The sequence below is a fragment of the Nycticebus coucang genome, chromosome 2, assembly GCF_027406575.1.
Source record: "Nycticebus coucang isolate mNycCou1 chromosome 2, mNycCou1.pri, whole genome shotgun sequence".
In the NCBI taxonomy this organism is placed as follows: domain Eukaryota; kingdom Metazoa; phylum Chordata; class Mammalia; order Primates; family Lorisidae; genus Nycticebus; species Nycticebus coucang.
The window spans coordinates 15467774-15494280 of NC_069781.1; the positions used below are offsets into that span (position 1 = coordinate 15467774).

General features: G+C 44.3%; 1 protein-coding gene across 4 annotated transcripts in view; it reads left to right on the forward strand.

Moving 5' to 3' along the window:
- Window positions 1-9614: 9614 nt before the first annotated feature.
- TTLL11 (tubulin tyrosine ligase like 11) overlaps window positions 9615-26507 on the forward strand; it is a 273808-nt gene continuing 256915 nt past the window's right edge. For 3 of the 4 annotated variants that reach the window (XM_053566767.1, XM_053566793.1, XM_053566785.1), the window contains exon 1: window positions 9615-10308. In XM_053566767.1, the coding sequence (XP_053422742.1) occupies window positions 9793-10308 (516 nt within the window). In that variant the 5' untranslated portion in view covers window positions 9615-9792. The remainder of the gene's footprint in view (window positions 10309-26507) is intronic. The other variant, XM_053566775.1, reaches the window with a different exon arrangement.

Below are 26507 nucleotides of genomic sequence, written 5' to 3' on the forward strand. Positions count from 1 at the left end.
GAAGAATGTGTTTCAACTCCATCCAGGTTAATACAAAAGATGTAAAGTCTCTATCTTTTTAATGGCTGAATAGTATTCTATGGCATACATATACCACAGCTTGTTAATCCATTCTTGACTTGATGGGCATTTAGGTTGTTTCCACATCTTGGTAATTATAAAATGAGCTGTGATATGAATAGAACCTTCTCTGAGGAAGGTTTATTGCAATTCACATCTTTGAAGTGTACAGTTCACTGTTTTATAGTATATTCAGAGTCATGTATCTATCACCACAATTGATTTTCATTATCCTAAAAAAGAAACCTTGTGCCTCTAAGCTGTCATCCTCTGTCCCTCCTGTCCCACTTTCCCTGCCTCCCAGCGCTAGAAAACCATGAATCTACTTTCTATAGATTTGCCTGTTCTGGACATTTCACAGGGATGGAAACATGGAATGTGTGGTCTTATGTGTCTGACTTCTTTCACTTAGCACAAGGTTTTCCAGGTTTATGTATCAACATTTTATTTCTTTTTTTTCTTCCTTTTAAAAAAATTTGTGTTTGCTATAGAGCTTGTCCTCTGAATCCCATGTGTTTCTCTTTTTTGTTTTACTCTCTCATTTTGGTGGATTACATTCTCAGTAGTTCCTTAGGCTGTCTCAATATATTATTCTAGCTTCATGCTTGGTAGTTTGGTTGGGTATAGAATTCTCTATCACTTTGACTTGTAATTTTGAAGGTGCTACTTTTGTTGTTGTTGAGAAATCTTATGCTATTCTGTTTCCAGCTGTTTGTGTTTTCACTGCCCTCCTACTTTCTCTTTCTGTAAATGTTTAGGATCATCTCTTTTCTGAAAGATGCAATATAGTGTGCACCTTTTTTTATTCATTGAGCTGGGTCCATAGTGGCCTGTTCAATTTGGAGGTTAATTTCATTATAAGCTGAGTAATTTCTTGTATTTTCTGTTACTTCAATCCTTTTTATTTTCACTGAATATATTTCACTCCTTTTTATTTTCACAAATATATTTCACTGAATGGATATCCTCATTTTATTTTCCTGTTTATCAGGTGATGTACATTTGGGGTGTTTCCAGTTTGGGGCTATTATAAATAGTGCCGCTACCTTCATCTGGGTATGTGTGTGGACACATATTTTCATGTCTCTTGGGTTTCCATTCCACCCAGGAGGAGACTGGGTCATATGATAACTCTATGTTTAACTATTTAAGGAACTGCCAGACTACGTAACCAAGCAGCTGCAGCATTTTGAATTTTCCCCAGCAGCATTTGAGGGTTCCGATTTCTCTACCTCCTTGCTAACACTTTCTTTTTTATTCTAGTCATCCTAGTGGATGTGAAACAGTATCTCATTGTGGTTTTGATTTGCACTTCCCTGATGGCTAACGATGTTGAGTATCTTTTCTGCTTGTTTTTGTAAATGAAGTTTGGAACACAGCCATGCTAGCTCATTCACTTACATGTTGTCGAAGGCTGTTTCCTTGCTACAATGGCAGGGTTGGGTGGTTGCAGCAGAATCTGCAAAGCCTAAAATATTTACTATTTGTCCTTTACAGAAAAAGTTTGTTGAGTCCTTCTTAAACTATGAAGCCTTATAATCATTCCTGTGAAGGTCAAGTTCCTAATACATTGGAAGTGCTAAGCAAATGTTAATTTCCCTCTTGACTCCCCCATCCCTCTCTTCCTTTCTTAGGGCCATTCCTTGGAGTGGAAGAGAGCAGGCCTCTGTTTGTCCACAGCTTAGAGCACCTCTCTTCCCCTCTCTGGCCCACCCTTCCAGGTCTGCCTGTCTGTAGGTGCAGCTGCCTCCTTGCTCCCCCGCACCTCTGTCTTCCACCAGCCTTCCCGGGAGGCTTCCTGGACAGGGACTCAAAGGGAGGTGATGCTGGCCTCCAGGTGTCCTAGTGGCCATTCACCCACTTGAGATGGCTGGGAGAAGGTACTCTGGATGGGAAAGAGGCTGGATGGCTAGGGTCACCCCCACCCATGCTCAGCATGATAACTAGAAGGGCCAGGGTTCCTAGGGCTTCCAGAGACCCTCCTAGAGACAGCCAAGAGCCACAAAGCAGAGACCAGGGCATGGGACCTCAGACTCATTGCCCTTTCCCAAGAGTCTTCCTTGGCTGAGTGAAAGCATTGACAGGGTAAGTCTTTTGGGTGAGGGAGGAGGAGGCTGGTGAGAGAGGAGCCCAGGCCCAGTCCCTGGTGCCCAAGGAGAGGGAAACACGGGTGTGGCCTGAGAGCAGGAAGGCCCCCAACTTCCGCTTACCTTGCTCCCTTCTCTCAGCCCCTACCTGCCACTTGTTTCTACCTAACTGCAGAGGAACAAAATCAAGGGCCAGGCTCTGGGCCACAGTTGGTGGCACACCAGCTCTTGTCCTCTAGCTATGTGGTTTCAGGAACTCACTCTCTTTCCTGGGGCTGTTTTTTGATCTGAAAATAGGAAATACCAGTACTATCTAACTCCTTGGCTGCTGTGAACATTAAACTAGGTAATCCAAATTAAGGGCTTGGAAGTGTTTATGTCAATAAATGTTGTGACTTTTAGTTCTCACTGCTCAGAGTGTTCTTTCTGAAACAGAAATATGACCATGTCAGTCCTCTGCTTAAAGCTCTCCTAAGAAATCTCACGGCTACTAGGAGGGCTTGTTTTGACACTGACCTTGCCAGCCTTACCACACTTTTACCACCTCCATCCTGCCCACACCCCAGAGGGCTGGACATTGCCTGGTTCACCTCTCAGGGCCTTTCCTCAAGCTTTCAACTCTTCCAGGCTCCCTGCTCCAGTTTCCCCCATCCCCTGGGGCCTCCCTCCCGACTCCTACTCACAGTACGGATATGTGGTGGGCAGAATGCTCATTTTATAGACATGGCATGGTGTTTTGTAAGTCCCGGTCATGAAGTCCCTCTGTAGACTTTTGTTCATTGTGGATGCTGCTGTCTCTTGCTGTGTTTGAAAAAGCCTCTACACACCAAGCAGGTAATGCGCAGCATGGCTTCTTAAGACTGGGGATCAGTTAAAATTTTTAAAAAAATGTTAAACAAAACTAACCCAGACTATTAGAAGTCAGGACAGTGGTTACCCTAGGGCGGGGCTTCCAGGATGCCAGGGATGTTCTGAGTCTTGATCTGGGTGTTGGTTTCATGGGTATGTTCAGTGTGTGAAAATCCATTGAAATTTTCTGTATGCATAAATATTATTCTTCAATAAAAATGTCAAATTTCAAATTTGTTGTGATAATTTCCTCCTTCATCTCTACACTCTTTGACAGAATTGTAGATATAGAACTATAAATCCTGTGGCAACGATCCCTGGGCTAAATATTAATAATAATTTCCATAAATACAACCTATTCTGTGCCAGCCCTTGCTAGGGACCCAGGGACTGAATCATTCATGGACCAGTCCTCAGGGAGCTCCTGGTCCAGTGGGAACAGATAAATAAATGCAGCTGAACCTGAGAAGGGACCAAAGAAGCAGATCACAGAGGAAGGGATGGCAGATCCCCTTCTAGGTGGGTACACAGTGGAAAGGGATGTAGGATCACAACAAATTAGCAGGTTATTGACGGCTTCTGTTTCTGTTCTAAATGCTTTTCATGTGTGGCTAATTTAATCTTCAAAGCAACAGTAATACCGGGAGGTGGGTATTGTCATTTTCATCCTTTCACAGTTGAGGAAAAGAGTTCCAGAAGGGCCAACTAACCTACTTATACAGCCAAGAAGTGGGAGAGGTGAAACTTGAACCCAGAAGGCTTTCGAACTCACGTTCAACCTGCATGCCAAACTGTCCTTTGGGGAAGATAAATTAAATGCCCCAATACACGATAGGGCTTGATGTACAGATGTGCTCAATGAGCTGTTATTATCATTCAAAAAGAAACAACCTATTTGAGAAGTTAGCTCTAAATTGCATGTGAGGCTTTTTGCTATTTCATGGAGAATGATCTTCTGCCTTCCAGGGACCTGGGTGCTCTGACATACCCTATCTGAGAAGAGAAGGGCATTTTGTATCTCAGCCTTAAGGATCAACTGTGCACACAGGGGATCAGTTGGGGTGGGGTGCAACAGGCAGGGGGAGCAACGGTAGCAAAAGCTCAGAGGTGCAAAATGCTGTGTTTGCAAGCATGTGGGAGCTGCTCAGATGCTTGCAGCCTTGGGACCCTCCCTGCAGGGTCTGTAAAGCTTAAAAAGTGGACCTCGTTCGCCACCTGGTGGCAACCTCTGATACTAACAGCAGAAACGAGCCGCGGGAGGCAGAGTGGCCCACATCCTCTCCCTGGACTGTTCCTTCTTCTCTCCCCACAAATGGACTTGCTTTAAACGTGATAAAGCAACAAGTAAGGTAAATTTTTAGTTTAAAAATTACATTAATTTCCGGTTATCAAAGCAATGCATGCTCATTGTAGAAGATTTGGAAAATATAGAAAAGAATGAAGAAGAAATTGTCACCCTTAATTCTATTACGCAGAATAACCACTACTACCCAAGGTGTGCTCCCAAAGATGCGCTAGGTCTTATTTTCAGAGGACGTCTTATCTTTCCTGTAAGTAGGTCTTATTTTCGGGGAAACAGGGTAACATTTTGGTATGTTTTCTTTCTTTCTTACTTTGTTTTTGAGTATCCTTTTCATTTTTACAAATTAATATGAGGGTACAGTTTTTAGGTTACATTGTTCTCCCTTCTGGGGTAAGTTCCATTTGTAGAAGAGCCCTCATGTTTTCTTCTAATGTTTTTGTCTGCATAGAATTTTCATATAGCTGAGGATTAGGGTGTATATACATGTTGACGTATTTATACATATACTATATGACTCAATGATGTTTAAATTTATGTTGAGTATTTTTATAGAAAAAGCCTTGGTGTGGAAATTAGTGTGGGCGTTGGGAGAGAGGTGCTGGCATCAGGAACGTTTTGAGTTTGAATTCTGTTTTTGCCTTTACTCAGTGTGTGACTTGGGCAAGTGATTCTCTGAGTAGCAATTTCCTTCACCATCTGTGAAATGTGGTTAAGAATGGGACCCATCCCAGAGCTGCTGCGGAGTTTAAATGATATGACGCAGGCAAAATGTTTAGTACAGTGTCTGCCACAGAGAGGTCACTCGCCAATAATAGATTACTGCGTAAAGCTTTGTCTTTCTGATTCTTAGCAGCAAGCTCTAGAAATGGGATTGATTGCTGGGTTCAAGGATATGAGGCGCCCCATACAAGGTTGCTATAGTTTGCCACAATTGAGAGGAAAATTTCAAGCAAGAGTGCATGTCTCCAGCACCACAGCTGTTCTCATTTGCCTCTATATTCTTCCAGGCCCTGTTTATGCAGAGCAGTTTTTAAGCATTGTAATTACAATGCTTGCGCCAGTTCCCTTCATGTTACATCATCGACTTTTTCCCAGGCGGCTAAAACGGTCATTGACAGTTATTTGCCATAAATCTCCTAACTATTTCCTTATTGCTGAATATCTGGGCAGTTTAGTTTTTCATTCATTCATTCATTCAAGAAACAGTTGTGGAATGCCTGCTGTCTGCCAGGCACTGAATGTTGGGGTATCTTGGTCAACAAGATCGATGCTTCCTTTACTTCCGGCTCCTGGACTCTGGCTCGTGAGACAGACCATAACGCATAAATAAACAGGTAAACTCGTAATACTGGCACCCCCATAGCTGTGGTGAATGCCATGAAGGAAAAGGAGAGAACTCTTGGAGAGAGCTACTTTATTTACACATGTGTGTATTTTGGGGAAATAATTCTTATTCCTAATTCTAAGGTGATCTTTGCTCCTCAGTAGCCAAAACAGAAGCTTCCCTCTGAGGAGTCTCAGGTGGGGTTGGATATTCCACTAAGACATTTTTGAGTATCCTGAGACATCACAGGGTGCCATGGTGTTCAGAGATCTGCCAATTGGGCCTTGTTTCTTTTCTTTCTTCCCCTAAGGCTGTGCTTCAACCAGTCCAGTCTGTTTCCTGCCCCCTTGAAGAGGATGATGATTTTTTTTAATTAAAACTTTATTTAAATTGAGGGTACAATTTTTAGGTTACATTGTTCTCACTTCCAGGGTAAAGGTCCATTTGTAGAAGAGTCCCTGGCCCAGGAAGAGGCTGATGATTATCCTCTTCTTAACGTTACTTGCACTGCACCTTTTCCTCCACTCCCTTCTCAGTACGGAACCTGCAGCTGCCCTGCGAGCCTTTGAACCAATCAGTAAAATCAACCTTGTCTGGTGCACAAAGCCTCAATGGGTGAGGCTTGGTGGGCAGAGCACACATTGGATCTCGACCCTCGTGAGGCCCCTTGCTTGACTGTGGCAGCCCTGTCCACAGCTCTGAGTGATCACCCTGCCTAACTTTCTATCCACCAGATTCTTACTCCAAATTGAAGGGCTCCTCTTACATGAAGCCTGCTCTGGCTTTCTAATTCGCAATAAATTCTCCATTCCTCAAATGCCTAAAAACATTTTACTTTTTACTCTTTTGGCATTTAATCATGTACTATCTTGTGATTCCCCTTTTTCCTCTCCTATATCATTATTTCATCTGAAGAAGTCTGGTTAGAAGAGATCAGAGGCATTTCTACAGAGGTGTGATTTATACTGGACACTGAAGGAGAAGTAGCCAGAGAGCCAGAGAAAGTGTGTTGAAGGGCAGAGGGAAGGACATGTGCAAAGGCCCTTGGGCAGAAGAGGTCTTGGAATATAAAGCAAAATGAATCTATGTGGGATAGTTTTTCCAGATTTGACAACTGAATTTGAAGATAAATCATTAGTTAGTACATTCATACCACTTTCTGAGGGTCATTATGTTTCAAGCCCTAGGAGATGGGGATACAGAGATGGATCAGACCAAATTCGTTCCTACCCAGACTAATGGAGGAGGCTCAGATGATTTCTATATAGTGTGACAGGCAGACCACAGGGGAGTTATTATGTGTGTCATTAGAAGAGGAGAGGGAGTCATTATTTCTGCCTGGGGTACAGAGAAAAGCTCATCCAAGATGATGCCATGCTGAGCCTGAGTTTTCGAGGTAGGAACACAAAGGAAGGAGAAGTAAGTCCAGGTAGAGGGAACAGCGTGTACAAAGGCATGGAGGCAGGGAGGGGGTGATTTCAGAAATGGTTATCAGGGCTGGGTGCGGGGTGCATGCCTGTAAGAGTGTAGTAGCTCACACTTGTAACCTGGTACTTTGGGAAGGCTGAGACAGGAGGATTGCTTGAGGCCAGGAGTTCAAGACAAGCTGGATAACACAATGAGACCCTTGTTTCTACAAAAAGTAAAAAATTAGCTAGGCATGGTGGAACCTGCCTGTAGTCTTTGCTACTTAGGAGGCTGAGCCAGGAGGATCACTTGAACCCTCAGGGGTTTGGGGCTGTAATAAACTCTGATTTCACTATTGCATTCTTTCTGGCCTGGATGACAGAGTGAAACACTATGTCTGAAAAAACGAAAAAGTAATCAAGAAGGATCTGTTAGGACAATTAGTGTGTTTGGACTTTAGATGGAGGCAAAACAGGGGAGGTTGCTAAGCAGGGGAGTGGCAGGTCTGGCTTCAGTGTGGAGAATGAATGGGGGTAGGGCAGAGCCCAGAGCCAGGAGACTCAGTGGGAGGCTGCTGTAGTGGCCCATGCCAAGGGCAGAAGCCTGAACCAGGGTAGTGATGAAAGGGATAGGCAGAAGAGAAAAGATGATCAATGTGAAAACTGTAAGACTTGGTGACAGACTGGTTTTAGGAGGCCAGGGTGAAGTTTAAGACATGGCAATTTTCAAGTATGGATGACTGCATGAAGGTGGTGCCTCTAAGACCAGGCACACCAGGAGAATTTGAGGTGGGGGACGGCAAGGCCTTTTTGTTGGTAACACGGACAGAGGCCTTGAGATAGAATCCAGTGGCTCTTGACCTTGGCTGCCTTAGAATCAGCAGAGGATCTAATGCAGGCATCCTCAAATTTTTTAAATAGGGGACCAATTCACTGTCCCTCAGACCGGTGGAGGGCCGGACTATAGTTAAAAAAAAAAGTATGAACAAATTCCTATGCACACTGCACATATCTTATTTTGAAGTAAAAAAACAAAATGGGAACAAATACAACCACACGCCTCATGTGGCCCACGGGCCGCAGTTTGAGGACCCCTGATAATGTACCATCCTGGGCCTCCCCAGATGTTCTGCATCAGTGTCCCTACGGGTTCGGGAGCTTGCATTCTAAATAAACACTCTAGGTTGCTCTGGTTCAGGTGGTAAGTAACCGAATGGTCTAACCATATTTATCTAAACACCAAAATAAAGTCATGGTGGGCTCCAAGGGAACAGGTGAGGGCGCCAACTGCTGCTAAGAAGGAGGTTTGGGCCCCTTGAGTTTATGACTTAGTCAAGGCACCAACTGAAACCCTGGGCCAAAGAAAAGAAACAAGATTCCTGAAGAGATGAAAGAGAAAGAGGGGCCACCATCCTTGAAACTTGTGTGTTCTTTTGTCCTGTAAGGGCAGTGTGGTAGAGCTCACCTGTGAGCAGTTATGGTCACTGTCATCAGTCTGGGGCGCTGTTGGACCTTCCCAACCCCATTCTCTAAAAAACCAAATGTGGCTCCCTCAGGTGGGAAGTGAGAGCCTGCTCCTTGGTGTAGCTTTAAAAATATGTGGCAACCCCAAAGAATTGAAAGCAGGGACTCAAACAGATATTTGTACCCCAGTGTTAATAGTAGCATTGTTGGCAACAGCTACAATGTGGAAAGGACTCGAATGGCTATTCACAGGTGAATGGGTAAAAACAATGTGGAGTAGGCAAGCAGGGGGAAATTATTCTGCCTCTAAAGGCGTGAAATTCTGATACAAGCTACAACACACATGAACCCTGAGTACATTATACTAAGTGAAATAAATCGGATACTGAAGGACGTATATTGTATGATTTCACTTATATGAGGTACTTAGAATACTCAAGCCTCATAGAGACAGGAAGTAGAATGGTGGCTGCCGTGGGATGGGGGAGACAGGGAAGGGTAGTTTTGGTTTAACTGGCATCAACTTTCATCCGGGAACGTGGAAAAGTTCTGGAGATGGATGGTGATGATGGTTGCACAACAATGTGAACGCACTGAATGTTACCGTTTAAAAGTGGTTAAAATGGTAAACATCTTTAATGTATATTTGCTGTAATAAAAAAGTGCCCCGATGGGAAGCAGAAGACGTGAAGCTCCTCAACTCGACTGGGAATCTGCAGGGCTTGCCCATCCCAGCAGGAGCTCTCTGGGAGCTCTCCAAGGATCAGAAAAGGCTTTCTTCCACCGGAGCACCGGCTGCTCCCCTAGGCCTGGACTTGTCACAGTCATCATCGGACCGAAGAGGAGTTATCCCAGTGAAGGCGGGGGGTCCTCCCAAGTCCCCAGGCTCAGGAGCCCCCCGTGTGCTCATCCCCTTCCCTTCCCCATCTCAGCTCCGGCTTCTCCCCTGGGTTCCGCGCGCTCCGACGCGCGGCGCATTCTCCAGGTGGGCGCGCCAAAGCGCCTTTGCCCACTTCCAAGATGGCCGCCTCCGCCTCTGTGACAGGCCTGGTCACGTGGACGCCCTCGCCTATGAGGTCGCCGGGGCTTAGTTGGTGATTGTCCCTTCCCGGGCCCCGTCTCCAGGCGGTGACTGCCCTTGTCAACTCCAGCCTGAGCGATCATGGCAACGGGCTCGGGCGGGGAGCGCGCGGCGGCGGCTGCGGCGGCGGCGGCGGCGGCTGTTTGCTCCTGGGCCGAGGCGGCGGAGCGGCGGCGGCGACGGCGGCGGCACTGGCACTGGCCCCAGCCCTGAGCGCCATGCGTCGGGGCAGCTCCGAGAGGGAGCTGGCGGCCGGGTGGGAGGCGGAGGCGGTGGCCGCTGCCAAAGCGGGGGCAGAGGCCAAGGCAGTTGCGGAGCCCCAGGCGGAGACCAAAGCGGAGGCAGAGGCCAAGGACGGGACGGAGGCTAACGCGGAGGCCAAAGCGGAGCAGGTCCGTGTGGACGCGGGCGCAGCCGGGGAGCCGGAGAGCAAGGCTGGGGAGGTGCAGCCCAAGGTCCCGGCCTCGGCGCAGCCCCGCGCAGCCGAGGAGGGGGACGTTCGTATTTCCCTGCGGCCACTGCCCAGGCTGACCCCGGCCAACCCGAAGCCAGCGCTGGCGCGGGGCCACTGCCTGCACGGGAAGCCCAGGAGCAAGTGCCGAAGCTGCAAGCGGAGCTCGGGCCAGCGTTCCGACGAGTACAGCTGTCAGCGGCCCGTCACCGTGGACAGCTCCAAGGCCAGGACCTCTCTGGACGCCCTAAAGATCAGCATCCGACAGCTCAAGTGGAAGGAGGTGAGGCCCGGCCCGGCCCCGTGGGCACAGGGGGGTGGACAGGACGTCCTCAGAGGACCCGACACGGCCCAGGCCGGGTCGGCGGGCGAGGGCTGAGCTCCTACCGTGTCCCACGCCGGAGCCTTCCCGTCAGCTGGAAACTGCTCATGCTTCAAGGCCCAGTCCCAAAGTCACTTCCTCCAAGAAGGCTTCCCAGACCTAGGTCAAGTTAGCCGCTCTCTCCCCAGGCTTCCTTAGGGCTCTTGATGTGTCTCCAGCCATCATTACTCACCTCCGCGTGTTGTAGATAGTTGTTTATATGGCTGTCTCCTCTACCAGCTTGTGTGTCCCTGGGCCCAGACCCTCTCTCTTTCACTTTTTCATTGAGGCTATGTGTTTACTCTTAGGAAGTGTGACGGTTTGTATTTTGGAGGCAGGCAGACTAGGGTCTCACTATACCGTGATACTTGTGTCACCTTGAGCAAGTTGTTTTGCCTGGGAAGCCTTTTCATCCACATCCTCATCGTCATCCTCATCCTCACAGGCATTGTGTTTTATGTTCCAAGACTTCACATATAATAGTAAGTGTCAGTAAGTGGTGAGTGGAGGGGTGAATGAAGTGAATGAAGTAATGAGTTATTTGTCCCTGAGCCCATTTTTAGCTGGGGGTGGGGAGGGGATAGGAGGAAGCACCAGTGAGTTGGATGAGTGGATAAAGCCACTTGACTTATTTGCAGCATATGGGAAATTTAATATGTTTTCAGGAGCTGTTAGGATTTGGATTCAGGGTAGCTGAGTGTGGAGATAGACACACGTGATCTGTTAGATGGTAGCAGGGATCGACAGCAGGCAACCTGGGTACGCTGGTACTTAGCCCTGTGTCTTCACTATGATAGGCATTCAGTAATGGTTTTTGGAATGCATACAGATGGCTGCAGGAAGGATTGATGTGATCAAACAGTCATTTGGTTTGGAGGGAAGTTAAACATCAAGGCAGGGCAGACTTCCAGTGGGTGGAGTTAGCCACTGGAGAAATCACAGTCCAGGTGTCAGGACCCCCAGCTGTGGAGCTTGGAATTCAGGGGAGGACTTTCATCCCAGGAAAACATGGGAAAGCCAAGGTGGACTCCCAGTCCTGGAGTGTCTGGGTTGCTACCTGGGGTCCCATGTCCAGGCCAGGGATATGAGGCCCAGACAAAATAAAACTAAACAACTGATCAGTGTCATGGTCCTACTGAAAAGAGAACCCTGTGACTGAAACCAGGCCACAGTCAGGCTGGGCAGATTGGCCCAGGTAGGGCCTGTGCTTAGCTTAACCCTATGGAGGAGAGAGACATGAAGCAGGCTAGATCAAGTTCATTAGGGAAGATGGGGCTAGATGGACGTGTGCCTCCCAGCTCAGGTTCATTCACTCACTCTGTAAATGTCCACTATGGAGGTGCCAAGTTCTGTGCTGGGTCCTGGGAATCGAATATGCTTAAGATGTCCTTGCACTGAGGGCCAGGACCTTATAGTTCAATGGAGAATAAAACACAAGGAAAGAAATAATTGTAGTAATTATAGGGTCACTGTTGTTACTTCCTGAATATTCCCCTTTTCAGTTATTTGTGCTGCTTACGCTGTCACTTCTTCAAACCTCTGATCAAATGCCACCTCCCCAGAGAGGCCTTCCCTAATGATCCTCCACCAGTCTCCAGCCCTTGATCTTTTTTTTTATGGCACTAAACTCTACCTGGGATTTTATTATGTATTATTTGTTTATTGTCTGTTTCTCTCACTAGAATGTAAGCTCCGTGAGGGCAGAGGCTTTGTTTTGTTTACTGCTGTACCAGCAGGTGCTTGGCACTTAGAAGTTACTCAATAAATACTTGTTGAATGGATGACTACATGATGTGGAGAGTGTTTCTCATAAACTCGAGCTGAGTCCTGAGTGCTGAAGATGAGCCGGAGCTATTTAGGGCTGTGGACTTTGGATCACTGGTGGAGGGAGTGGTGTGGGGAAAGCAGAGGTCCACTCAGGCTTTGTGTGTGGCTTGGTGGCTCGATCAAGAGTGGGAGGCGCAGAATGAGCAAATCATGTGCCATGCTACGGGCGTTGGACAGGTTTTCGAAGGAAGGCTATGTGAGTCATCACAGCATTTTAACATTCTTCCATTTTATCAGCTACTTTGGGCAAGTGAGTTTTAACTGTTCAGGCCTCAGTTTGCTTATCTGTCAAATGGGAATGGGTAGAGCTAGTTCAGTGGTTTATAGTCTCCTGCAGCAGCCACATAATGGTAATGCTAATCTGCATGAGACTCTCTTGCACTAGTCAACTCAGTGGGCTGGGTGATTTCCAGGGCACTACCTGTAACTTTCCCCTCCAGCCCCAACCCTGCCTTTTTCTCCCCTCAGAGAGCATTTTGGCATGTAGGTAGTGATGCTCATTCTAGTATGTTTTAGAACATAATCCATTCACAACAGTAAGACTTTACTATGGATGTGTGATTATTTCCTTAATGTCACTTCTCCCCATTAGCATGTGAGGTCCTGGGGGCCAGGGTGGTGTCTGACTTGTATAGACACATAGCACATTGTAGGTGCTTAATAAATAGTCATCAAAGGAATGATGGAGTGCTTGAAACAGCTCACATCTCACCTTGACACCTTAGCATGTGGAGTTGGAAAAGTGCCAGATTAGATAAACTTTTAAGTTCCATCCTGCTTTAAATAATGATTGTTGCAACCTTAGTACAAAGTTGATTACATGAAAAGTAACATGTATATAAACCTGGTACTGACAGAGTGCAAACACAAGACCTCTCTAGTCCTTTATTTCCCTATCTGTTATGGGGGTGACATTGGATAAGATCCTCTCTAGCTCTCAGCACTGACATTCTAGTCCTGGGAACTTCTGCTGGGGGCTGGCGTGCAAGGGACTGAGCAGCAGTGTCCCTGGCATGTCACGTTGTGTTGCTGCTGTGGGGTTTGGGAGTTCCTAGCTGGCTGGTTTGGCAGGAGCGGGTTGGTAGCCCAGGTAAGAAATTAGTCATGAACACCAACCAGAGTGAAAGCTCTGGCTACTTCTATGTGTACGTTGTGAGGAGCTATCTGGCATAGTCCACTTAACAGGGTGACACTGAGCCAGCATGTGAATTCAGAAGTCTGCTCAGCTGTAGGGCACATAATCTCCCTGTTTCACTTTTCCTTATTCCACATGCATTTGGCAATGACAATGACTATGATAATAAACTCCTATACATGGGCAGCTCTTACTCTGTACCCAGGTGCCGTTTTAAGTGCTTTACCTATATACAAGTATTTGATTCTCCCAACAACTCAGTAAATTAAGTGGTTTGTTGTATCCATTTCACAGAGGGGAGAGTTGAAGTCCTCAGAGGTTAACTTACCTCAAGCTCATACAAGTCAGAGAAAGCATTTGAAATTGGTACTCTATTTGAAGCCAGGCTTCCATTCTGTGTTCTCTATTGGCAGACCCTGGGTTGGGGGGTTGCAGCTGGAGATGTGAATGGTATATACTCCTTACCCTCCAGGAGCTGCCAGGGTAGAAGACAGACCTGCAAGCACACAGTTACAGTCCTGTCGGGGGGTGAGTGGGGCAAGGGCATTCCATCCAGAGCAGGAACAAAGGCAGGGAGTATGGGCCAGGCTTCACAGGCAGGATGGGATGATGGCAGTGTGAGTGGGGAGTGGAGAGAGAGGAAGAAGGAGCTAGATCATGGAGCACGTTGAAGGCCATGCCAAGAAGCTTGTGCTTCTGACTGAATTTGATCACAGATTGTCACCATATATAGATCAGCCTCCCTTGCCCACTCTCCTCCAGTCCCAAGTAAACCACGCCAGCTCCCAGTGATTCAGTTTTCAGTCATATCCATTCTGGTTAGGTCTAATTTAACTGTGTCAACAATGTTAAATTTGCTTCCCAAAGGGAAAATTCACAGATGTTAGCTCTGTAAACTGGTAGATAAGACAGAAGTTTTTCTCAAATAGCAAAGTCATGTTTGCAGAGTCACCAGTGAAGAGAGGGCTGGTGCCTGGATCATGGCAGATGCTCAATATTTACGGAACTGCATGATCCCTGCATATTCCTTTGTCGTTTGGCTGCTCTTATTAAAGAAAACCTTAGAGGAAAGACACCAAAGAGAATAGATGCCACTCTTGTTGTGAGCTGCCCTCCTTGGAGATATAGGTTGTGTGTACGTGCACAGTGGTGCCATGGACACCAGCTAACACAAAAGAGGCCGCTGAGAGGTTTGACAGAGGGACCTTTGTTGATGATAGTTTGCATAAGCCCTCGTCCTGAGATCTAGTACAGTATGAGTTCTGCTTATCAGAGACTCTCAATCATTCATTGTTTTCTGAAATTTGTCCAGTCTTTCTTCAGAACACATATACACTTACTATGTTGGCCTACTGACAATTTGTATGATATAGTTACTGCTTATTAAGCGTCTGTTATGTGCTAAGCATTGTACTAAGTGCTTTATCCTCATTAAAACTGCATTGAGCATTTAGTATAGATTATTTTATTTAATTCTTACAATCCTCTGAAATAGACTCTATTATCAATTCATGTTTACAGGTAAGGAAACTGATATTTAGAGACAGGCTGGTACAGGGCTAGCCCAAGATCCACTCAGCTATAAGGGGCAGGGCTGTCCAGGGACTGTGTTTGTAGCCAGTTTTCTTTTTTTTTTCTTTTGAGACAGTCTTACTGTGTCACCCTCGTTAGAGTGCTATGGTGCCACAGCTCACAGCTCACAGCATCCTTCAACTCTTGGGCTTAAGCGATTTTCTTGCCTCAGCATCCCGAGCAGCTGAGACTACAGGTGCCCGCCACGACGCCCGGCTATTTTTTGTTGTTGTCATTGTTGTGTGGCAGGTCCAGGCTGGGTTCGAACCCACCAGCCTCGGTGTATGTGGCTGGCACCCTAGCCACTGAGCTGTAGGCACCAAGCCTGTAGCCAGTTTTCAACCCTATATTATCTACTTTGCTAATCCTTGGCTAAAAACTATTCTGTAAGGAGTTATTTTATCACCATCATCATCATCATCATCGTTGTTATTCCCAGATAACAATGGAAGAAACTAAAGTAGGCACAGCAAAGAAGCAAGAGAGTCAGGTTCAAACAGTAGGCTGTCTTGTTCCGAAGCCCCCTTTCAGTCTGTATTTTATAATTATCCACTTCTTAACCCTCCCATTCCTCATCTGATCCATCTCAGTGACAGTGAAGTCACTCAAAACCAGGAGGGCAATAATGCAAATAGGACTTAAAATAAAACACATTGCAATATGTCCTGCTTGGCAGAGGGAGCGTTTCATGTCTGCGCCTCTCCAGTCCATCTTGCTGCTGCCCACGGAGAAGACATTGCCTCACTCCCCCGTGGAATGTGAGCCTGCTATTTGAATCCCTTCATCTCAGATTCCTTCGGGAAGAAGGAAGAGTATAAAACGAAAAATTGGATAGTTTTTTTTTTTTTTTTGTGGTTTTTGGCCAGGGCTGGGTTTGAACCCGCCACCTCCGGCATATGGGGCCGGCGCCCTACTCCTTGAGCCACAGGTGCCACCCTGAAAAATTGGATAGTTTAACCCGCCTTCCCTTTCTAGTTTCTATGGTAGTCATTGCAATTTACTTCCTATTTTTGAAAACAGCATTATATTTAAGAACAGTGTATGCCCTACTCCATCAAATGTTCACCTTCAGCAGACATGTGATTTTAACATCTAATCCATTGGAATTTTTCCTTTGCAAGTTAGACTTGTCATAATATAAAAATCACAATTCACTACCACTGTTATTTGAACAATACAATACATGGAATATCTTCATGAATCTATACTAACTCCTTAAACAGTCCTTCAAAAGACAATAAAGTCCAAGGGCTCATATTCAAGTTTTATAAGTACTGCCAATTAAAATTTTGGTGATTTTTTTTTTTTTTTTTTAAGCAGGTGTTGTGAGTCTTAGGCTGTTTTCTTTGTTACAGAGCATGCACTGTGTAGCCAACCTCTGTTCTAGTAGTGTTTGGATTCTGGGTTTGTTTCAGAATTTGAATGTAAAAATTAAATAATCTGTTCCATTTTTCCTTTAAATCTATTCCTCATAAAGAACATATTGTAAAAGTAGCCGGCCACTGTTTAAGTGCTTTCTCTAACGGGGAAGTGTTGTGTTCTGGAGTTAGCACAGGCTTTGAAATTAGACACATGTGGGTTAACATTCTGCCTCTGATTGCTGTGTGACTAATCTGTGTACTAAATACTGAATCTCTCTGAGCCGCAATTTCTTCAGCTATGGCAGTGGGCTAGTGATACCTATCTTGCAGAACTTTTGGGAGGTTAAATGAAGTAATATAAATAAATGGCCTAGGTTTAAATTTTTAAAATAATGCTGACTTAGAGTTTTTTTTTCTTTTTAAATCTATTATACTTTTAAAGTTTCATGAGTTTACTTAAGTATTTTAAAGTTTCCATTCAGGATCTGATGCCTGTCTCCTAATTTGGTGTATTAATTTTATATGTCACCTTGGGAAACTCATTTTCTCAATTTGAGTGACATCAGTATCTTGACTTGGGATTCACGAAACAAATGAAGTGACTGTTTGACAGGTTGAGACAGTCTGAGGTTGTTGTACATGAGCATTCCCATCAGCTGGGTGGAGGAGGGATGAATTTCCTGGGCTGAGTCCTTCCTTTCAACCCTCAGCAGCCCTATCAGTGGTCCTGGAAGGACCAGGGCCAGATGTGGGTTTGGGTTGTGGCTGTGTCACGTAGTGGCTCTGTGTGGCCACAGTTTCCTCATCTCTCAGAATGAGCACAAAATACTTGCTAGGGTTGTTGTGAGGAGTAAGCCAGACAATCTGTAAAATGCCTGGGACTTTAAGAATCCATGTTGCTTTAGCTTTCCCTCTGATGGATGTCTATGACATTTTGATTAAATTTTGTAACCAAAAATTGACGGTATGAACAGGCAAATAAGCTTGCTATTCCTGTGATTTGTCTAGAGCTCCTTCCCTTATGGCTGCTCTTCTGAAGCTGAGACATCCCTCAGAGTCTTCCGCAAAGGTTATTGCTTTCCCGGAGAGAACAATGATCGCGTTTCCCCATTCCAGGTGTACTAACGTCTCTGCCTCCTCACATCAAATTGTGCCTTGCCTTGACAGCTGCCTCTGCTTCCATTCGTGTACACATTTGTTTCCCTGGGTATGTTTGAACCATTATTTAATAATGTTTATAGATGCTTTGTAAGTCCTCGCAGACAATTCTGGCAGATCCTTCCCTTCTCCCATCTGCCTCTCCATCATCTGAATTAAACCTTCTCATCCTTAATGGAGCCAAGAGAGTAAAGAGTTTCCCTTCTGTGAAATCTTCCCTGGGTATGGTTTTACTTTTCAAGTGAGTCCTTTAGGACCTCTGCCTATAACTCTTAGAAAGGCCAGTTTTTATATTTTGTTCTTTATACTCATAGAGAGATTTCATTTCTCATCTGTCAGAACTGTGGTTTATTAGAATTTTTAAAGGCAACAGTGGGCACTTTTGGGGACATCTGCGATTATTTACAAATACCTTTGTTGAAATTCCAGAAACAGTGTGTGCTTATAAAAATGTATACAGTTCCCAAGCATATAAAATAAAAAGTGAAAATCCCCACCCTCCAAAGCCCTCTTTTCCCCTCTTCCCTTCTAATTCTACTCCTTAGCGATAATACCAGAGTCACACTTGGTATATATCTTTCCAGATTTTTTCTTTTTTCTCGTATGTATCAGGATGGCTAAGTCGTGCTATACAACTGTTCTAAAAGTTACCATACATAGAGAAATTGGAGAAATTGTAGATAAATGTGCCTTTATTTACACATCTTTCTTTATGAAATTTTACGAAGTATTTACAAAATGTTCTCTACACGTTGGCCACCTCTCTACACACACACACACACAGTTTTCTCCCCTATTCATAGTGAATATGGTCCAAGATATTTGTTATGCAGTCTTTCCTATGTATGGAGACTTTTGGAACACTTTGTACTAACAAGAACCACAAAATAGCAATGGCTTAATAAATTAAAAGTTTATTTCTTGCTAACATCATTGGAATTGGGGGACAGGGGCCTGGAGACCCAGGCTTCCACTGTGGTCCTTGCTTCCCTGAGTCCCTGAGGGGATGGGCATGTGGTAAATTTGCTCTGGCTTCTAAAACTTCTACCCAGACATGACACATCACTTCTACTCACATTCCCTTCAGCGGAGCAAGTTACATGGCCATAGCTAACCTCAGAGGGGTTGGGGATGTCCAGCCCGACCTTGAGGGTGAAAGTGGAGACTCACCCTGTTTGATAAACTGTACTCATGACCAGCAGGACATAAATCACAGGTAGAGATACAAAATATATGTGTATATTGTATTTACATGTAAATAAGCACATTTTTCATTTGATTTTTAAAATGCAGCAGGTACACCATCTATCTAGTGTTTGGCAAGTGCTTTGTCAGCAGTTCCTCGTGGACATCGTTCCCTGTTATCAACATGTGCAGAGTTGTTGCCTTTTAATCACCTAATAGTCCGTTTTGTGGATGAGCTACAGTTTATTGATGGATTTTCCACATTTTTCTCTTCTATTACAAAAAATGGTACGGTAAACATCCTTGTTCAGACATTTTAAGTAAGTATTTGTGCAAATGCTTCTGTAGGATACATTTCTAGGGATGGTTTTGTCGAGGATATAGATGCATTCTGATGGTTATTGTCACATTGCCATCAGCAGGGTTTGAGACCACCTGTCTTCTCCGATCCACTCCAACACCGTATAGTATTCGGCTTTTTTTTTTTTTTTTGTAGAGACAGAGTCTCACTGTACCGCCCTTGGGTAGAGTGCGTGGCGTCACACGGCTCACAGCAACCTCTAACTCTTGGGCTTACACGATTCTCTTGCCTCAGCCTCCCGAGCAGCTGGGACTACAGGCACCCAGCACAACGCCCAGCTATTTTTTTGTTGTTGTTGCAGTTTGGCCGGGGCCGGGTTTGAACCCACCACCTTCAGCATATGGGGCCGGCGCCCTACTCACTGAGCCACAGGCGCCGCCCTAGTATTCGGCTTTTAAATCTTTGCCAAACCGATAGGTAAACCTACGTTTGTCTAATTTACATTTCCCCAATTGTCAACAAGTTTATCAGTCATCTGTATTGCTTCATCCGTGAAATGACTGAATGTAATATTTGTTCATTCATCTTTTGGATTTTTTAATGTTTATGTTTTTTGCTTATTGGTTTATAAATATTATGGATAGTTACTTTTTATTTTATATGTGTTGTAAATATTTTTCCTGGTTGGCTATTTAAACATCTAACAGATAAATCATTTGCCTCTCATGGTCACTACATTATTATGACTAAAAAATTTCTTTCTTCCCATTTGCTAAAAGCAGTCCTTCATTACCGGTGACTTCTTAGGTGAGACACCACAGAAACACAATTCTACTTCAGGTGCTATGAAACACCCAGTAGGTTTATGGGCTGTATGCAGAGCCTTAGAGTCTTACATTTCCATGGAATTGGATGTTGTATGTGAACTGTAACATGGGTTTATATAACCTGACCTTTCCTTTGAGCAGTAAGTAGGGTAGATTTCTGGTTTACAGATGTCAGTACCATCTAGGGTTAGATTTGGATTCGAATCCCCACTACTTCCTAGTTCTGTCTTGTGGTGCGCCATGGTACATATGGTGTTGCTGTCCCATTTTAATCACACAGATAATGTGTGTGGCAAGACCAGGATGCAGTCCGTTAAGAGATATATAGCTTAGAACTAGAGCTGGCTGGAGGCTGTTAGGCCGGGGTCTTGTTCCAGCAGACTGTTCGCCCCTCTGAAGAGAGTACGGTTCCTGGCCCCTTAAAAATAAGACCAGCAAGTCAGTATTTGTGCAAGTCCTTCAGTGCAGGACTAGGCATTGAGCCTGGGTGTTATTTTTATTTAAAAAGCACGTTTCTTGGAAATGGGCATGATGGTGGACAGGACGGATGTGTAGCCCACCTCTCCCAAGTCACCAGGTGAGAGGAAGGGGGGTCTGGACCTTTTCCCTGCATGGATTATTGGTGTGGACAGACAGCTGGAGACGCACAGCAAAATGGCGGATTGCTGTATATGAGGTGTAATTTAAAATCATGGACTCTGTTGTAGAGATTTTCCTTGCTTGGCCATGCTGGCTGGCAGGCCCCTCCCTCATGGAGGACAGCAGCTTGCAATTCCTGGCAAAACCCAACTGACAAAAATTTATTCCTGAGCTGAGTTTGGCATCCGAAAAGGGAGCCACTCAGAACCACAAGGAGCTAAGCATCCAGATGGAAAATTGAAGGGAAGGGATCCCGCCTGGGAAACAGACATTTTGAATTGTCTGAAATGGTGGACACCTTCCCCCAGAACAACAGGAGTGATTAAATAGACTGGACCATTCCTAGTGGGGAATTTTGGTGTGGGCTGGCAATTCAGGCTGTGCAGCGAACTGGCGGGTGGCTGGACTCAAAACTCCAGATTCAAAAGTGAGACTCTGAGCCACAAAAACTGAGTATAAGGTCTCTGTGTGCCGCAGCTGCAGGAGCCAGTGGCAGCGAGACCCAGCAGCAGCCAGCCCCTCCCCCACAGCTGATTGCAGTTGCCAGTTTATAGGAGAATGTGGGAGCAGAGTGGAAAGATTTATGAAGTGTGGACTCCTGCACCAAGTTGGGAAGTCGGATAGGAGTGCTGTCTGGAACAGAGCAGCTGAGGTTGAACAACAATTAGGTAATAAACTTTTACAGAAACTCCAAAATGGCGATCAGCCAGGTAGGGTGGTTACCGTGGTGACAGCATAAACTGTGAATCAGGTATAAGCCTGGGAACCACTCACAGCACCTGGTGTCCATAAAGTATATTGCGTTATAAATATATTCCTATGAAAGTTGATCCCTACGTCATACATATAGATGTATATATATTTCTACATATACACAAGAATAATATTTTTGTGGTTGGTGCCTTTTCTCTCTCTTTTTTCTTTTTTTCTCATCATTTTCTTGGAGGAACTATTGTTAATTTTTATTACTTTTTTATAATTTTTTATGTTTATTTTTTCTTTCTTCTTTTTTAACTTTTTTATGAACACCATTTTTTTCCATTCTCTCTTCCTCTTCTTACTTTCTTACGGTTTCTGAGAGTGCTTACATCAGATTTTTAGAGGTGTTTTTGTTTGTTCGTTTTGTTTGTATGTTTTTTACCTTTTTTCAATTATTTTACCATTATCATTATTTTTATTGTAGTTTTTTTTTGTTGTTGTCTGTATGTCTATGTGTTTCTGATTGTTTGTGCATCTGTGGGCTTGTGTGTCTGCTAGCCTTTCTATCTGTTTATTTGCTCATTTGGTCTCAGTGAGTTTGGTGTTTCAACATGCAATTCTGAGCTCCAAGCATTCCCCTCCACTCTCACTCTGAGGTCTGGAGGCCTGTCCCCCAGAAGTCCAGATTCTTGGGTGATTTCTCGAGGGGTATGGACAGGGCCTGGACTGCAGCTGGTCACTGCTGATTCTGTGGCACGGGAGTGAGGAGACAACAGTCGGCTGAGGGGGAATCACGCTGGAGTGGCAGTGCCTTGAGGCCCAGAGCAGCAGCTGTTTTTGGCAACAATAGGGCCCACCCCCGGATATTCTGAAGCCACAACCCCTGTCTCCCTGGGCAACCAGAGGGGGCTGGGCATTTCTCAGATGGCAACCACCGTGGAACAGATCTGGGACTGAAACACAGGCTCTGTGAGTAAAGGGTTTGTCCGTGGCGGTACTGGCCTGGGTGGAGCGCGGGGATCAGAAAATGCATGCGTAGAGCCGGGAAATTCCCAGGGCAGGGCTGACCCAGAGGACCACTTTACTGAGCCTAAGACGCACCCGGCCCTCAGGGGATCATCAGCATATAGACAAAAGAAAGCAGGAAGCTAGAGCTGACAGCTAACCGTGCTGCGAATACAAACCTGCAGGAGTAAAGACAGGGTCTGAGGCACAGGTTCTGGGAACTTAAAACAGCTTCTCTTCTGCAGAGGAATATAGCAGGAACAGAAACAAATTCCCACAAAGTTGTTCTGTTCTGTTAGTAACACCAATCAGGGGCGGGGCTGGAACTGAGTGAGCACCCCCCAGCCTCCATCAAGCACCTGAGGTTGTCAGGCCTCACCACCTGCTACTGGATAGAGGCAGAGAGCAGCGGCCTGGCTGAGCAGATACAGATTTTCCTGTGAATCAGGCAGGTGCAAACGCTGGAGTGTCTGCTCACTGGAGGCAAATGGGTCACAGCCCTGCGGGGCTATCAGTGACTGGGTGTGACAGAAGTGCAAGGTGGGGAAGGAGGCATCAACCTTCCGAGACTAAACTATTTGCTGGGTGGGTCCTCCTGACTTCACGGAGCACTGAAGCAAGTCATATTTGAGTTGTCACCAGACCCCTGCATTCCAGTTCCCAGAGACCTTTGAAACTCTCCCACCTGATACAGGTACTGACTGAGACAATTGATTTGGACCTTTTAAACTGAGCCAATCGCCTGAGGACTATTCAAGTGGTGCCCTGGGTGTGTGGTTGTAGGAAGGCTTGATTTTCCTTTTCCACCTGTTGCTTGTGGGGGGGCGGGGTGACTTAATTGCTGCTATGTCTCCACAGCAGAGACTTCAACCCAGAGTAACTGTTTCACTAGGGTCTAACAGAGACCAGCTGAAAACAAGACAGAACCACTTAGCCCCACCACAACAAATAGGTCGCCAGTTTCTTAGGCCGTAGCACTGTACGGGTCCTCAACAAAGCTCCAGGGGAAAAGTCAAATGGTGTAAAATAATCATGGGGTGGAATCAGTGGAAAAACTCTGGTAACATGAATAACAAGAATAGATCAACCCTCCCCCAACCCCCACCTAAGGAAAGATATGGCAGATGTAACTAAAATCCCATTCATAAACAGCTGGCCAAGATGTCAGAAATCGAATTCAGAATTTGGATTGCAAACAAGATTAATAGAATGGAGGAACATTTGGAATTAGAAATTTAAAGAGCAATTCAAAAGTCAGAATTAGAAATTCAAGGAGAAATTCAAAAGTTGCCTCAAGAATTTAATTAATTTAAAGACAAAACCACCAAAGATTTTCATGCACTGAAGCAAGAATTTGCAGCCCTCAAAGATCTGAAAATACAGTAGAATCCCTCAGTAACAGAGTGGAGCAAGCAGAAGAAAGGATTTCTGACATTGAAGACAAAGCTTTTGAACACTCCCAAACTCTCAAAGAGGAAGAGAAATGGAGAGCAAAAATGGATCATTATTCCAGACAGCTCTGGCATAATTCGAAGAAGGCTAATATCCACCTCATTGGAATCCCTGAAAGTGATGAAGTGGCCTTGCAAGGCACAGAGGGCCTTCTCCATGAAATTATGAAAGAGAATTTTCCAGACATGCCAAGAGATTCTGAAATTTTCAGATAGCAGACAGTTTCAGAACCCCAGCACAACTCAATCCGAATAAGACATCCCCCGGGCATATCATAATTAACTTCACTAGTGTTAATATGAAGGAGAAAATTCTGAAAGCAGCCAGACGTAAGAAATCCATTACCTACAAAGGGAAGAATATTAGAATAACTGCAGATCTCTCTGCTGAAACTTTTCAAGCCAGAAGAGGGTGGTCATCGACTTTTAATCTCCTAAAGCAAAATAACTTTCAACCCCGGATCCTGTATCCAGCTAAACTGAGTTTCATTTATGATGGAGAAATTAAATACTTTAATGACATTCATATGTTGAAGAAATTTGCCATAACCAAACCAGCTCTTCAGGATATTCTCAGACCTATCCTCCATAATTACCAGCCCAATCCTCTACCACAAAAGTAAACTCACTCAGAAACTTTTGATCAAACTTCAACTTCCACAGTGGTGAAAGGATTAAAAATGTCCACTGGACTTTCAAAAAACTTGATACCCAAAATTTTACCAGACTTATCAATATTCTCCATTAATGTGAACAGTTTAAAATGTCCTCTAAAAGACACACAGGTTAGCTGAATGGATACAAAAACTTAGGCCAGGTATTTGCTGCATACGAGAGTCACATCTTACCTTAAAAGATAAATATAGACTCAGGGTAAAAGGATGGTCATTCAGGCAAATGGTAATCAGAAAAAAGCAGGCGTTGCAGTTCTATTTGCAGACACAATAGGCTTTAAACCAATAAAAGTAAGGAAGGATAAGAATGGTCACTTCATATTTGTTAAGGGTAATAATATGATGAGATTTCAATTATGAATATTTATGCACCCAACCAGAATGCACCTCAATTTATAAGAGAAACTCTAACAGACATGAGCAACTTGATTTCCTACAGCTCCATAATAGTCAGAAATTTCAGCACTCCTTTGGCAGTGTTGGATAGATCCTCCAATAAGAAGCTGAGTAAAGAAATTTTAGATTTAAACCTAACCATCCAACATTTGGATTTAGCAGACATCTACAGGACATTTCATCCCAACAAAACTGAATACATATTCTTCTCATCAGCCCACAGAACATACTCCAAAATTGATCACATCTTAGGTCACAAGTCTAACCTCAGTAAATTTAAAGGAATAGAAATTATTCCTTACATCCTCTCGGACCACCATGGAATAAAAGTTGAACTCAGTAAACAGGAATCTGCATACTCATACAAAAACATGGAAGTTAAATAACCTTATACTTAATGATAGCTGGGTCAGAGATGAGATCAAGAAGGAAATCACCAAATTCTTGGAACAAAATGACAATGAAGACACGAATTATCAGAACCTCTGGGATACCACAAAGACGGTCCTAAGAGGGAAATTTATAGCACTGCAAGCCTTCCTCAAGAGAACAGAAAGAGGAAGTTAACAACTTAATGGGACATCTTAAGCAACTGGAAAAAGAAGAACATTCCAACCCCAAACCCAGTAGATGAAAAGAAATAACCAAAATTAGAGCAGAGTTAAATGAAATTGAAAACAAAAGAATTATACAACAGATCAATAAATCAAAAAGTTGGTTTTTTGAAAAGGCCAATAAAATAGATAAACCTTTGGCTAACCTAATCAGGAAACAAAAGAGTAAATTTCATCAATCAAAAACAACAAAGATGAAATAACAACAGACTCCTCAGAAATACAAAAAATCCTTAATGAATATTATAAGAAACTTTTTCTCAGAAATATGAAAATCTGAAGGAAATTGACCAATACTTGGAAGCACGTCACCTTCCACGACTTAGCCAGAATCAAGTGGAAATGTTGAATAGGCCAATATCAAGTTCTGAAATAGCATCAACCATACAAAATCTCCCAAAAAGGAAAAGCCCGGGACCAGATGGCTTCATGACAGAATTCTACCAAACCTTTAAAGAGGAACTAATACCTATATTACTCAACCTGTTCCAAAATGTAGAAAAAAAAGAAATACTACCCAACACCTTCTACGAAGCAAACATCACCGTGATCCCCAAACCAGGAAAAGACCCAACAAGAAAAGAAAATTATAGACCAATATCACTAATGAATATAGATGCAAAAATATTCAACAAGATCCTAACAAACAGAATCCAACAACATATCAAACCAATTATACATCATGACCAAGTCGGTTTTATCCCAGCATCTCAAGGCTGGTTCAATATACGTAAATCTATAAGTATAATTCAGCACATAAACAAATTAAAAAACAAAGACCATATGATTCTCTCAATTGATGCAGAAAAAGCTTTTGATAATATCCAGTATCCCTTCATGATCAGAAAACTTAAGAAAATTGGTATAGAAGGGACATTTCTTAAAGTGATAGAGGCCATCTACAGCAAACCCACAGCCAATATTTCAGTTTAACTGAAATCATTTCCACTTAGATCAGGAACCAGACAAGGCTGCCCATTGTCTCCAATGCTCTTTAACATTGTAATAGAAGTTTTAGCCATTGCAATTAGGGAAGAAAAGGCGATCAAGAGTATCCTTATAGGGCGGCGCCTGTGGCTCAGCAGGTAGGGCGCCGGTCCCATATGCCGGAGGTGGTGGGTTCAAACCCAGCCCCGGCCAAATTAAAAAAAAAAAAAAGAGTATCCTTATAGGGTCAGAAGAGATCAAACTTTCACTCTTCACAGATGATATGATTGTATATCTGGAAAACACCAGGGATTCTGCTACAATACTCTTAGAAGTGATCAAGGAATACA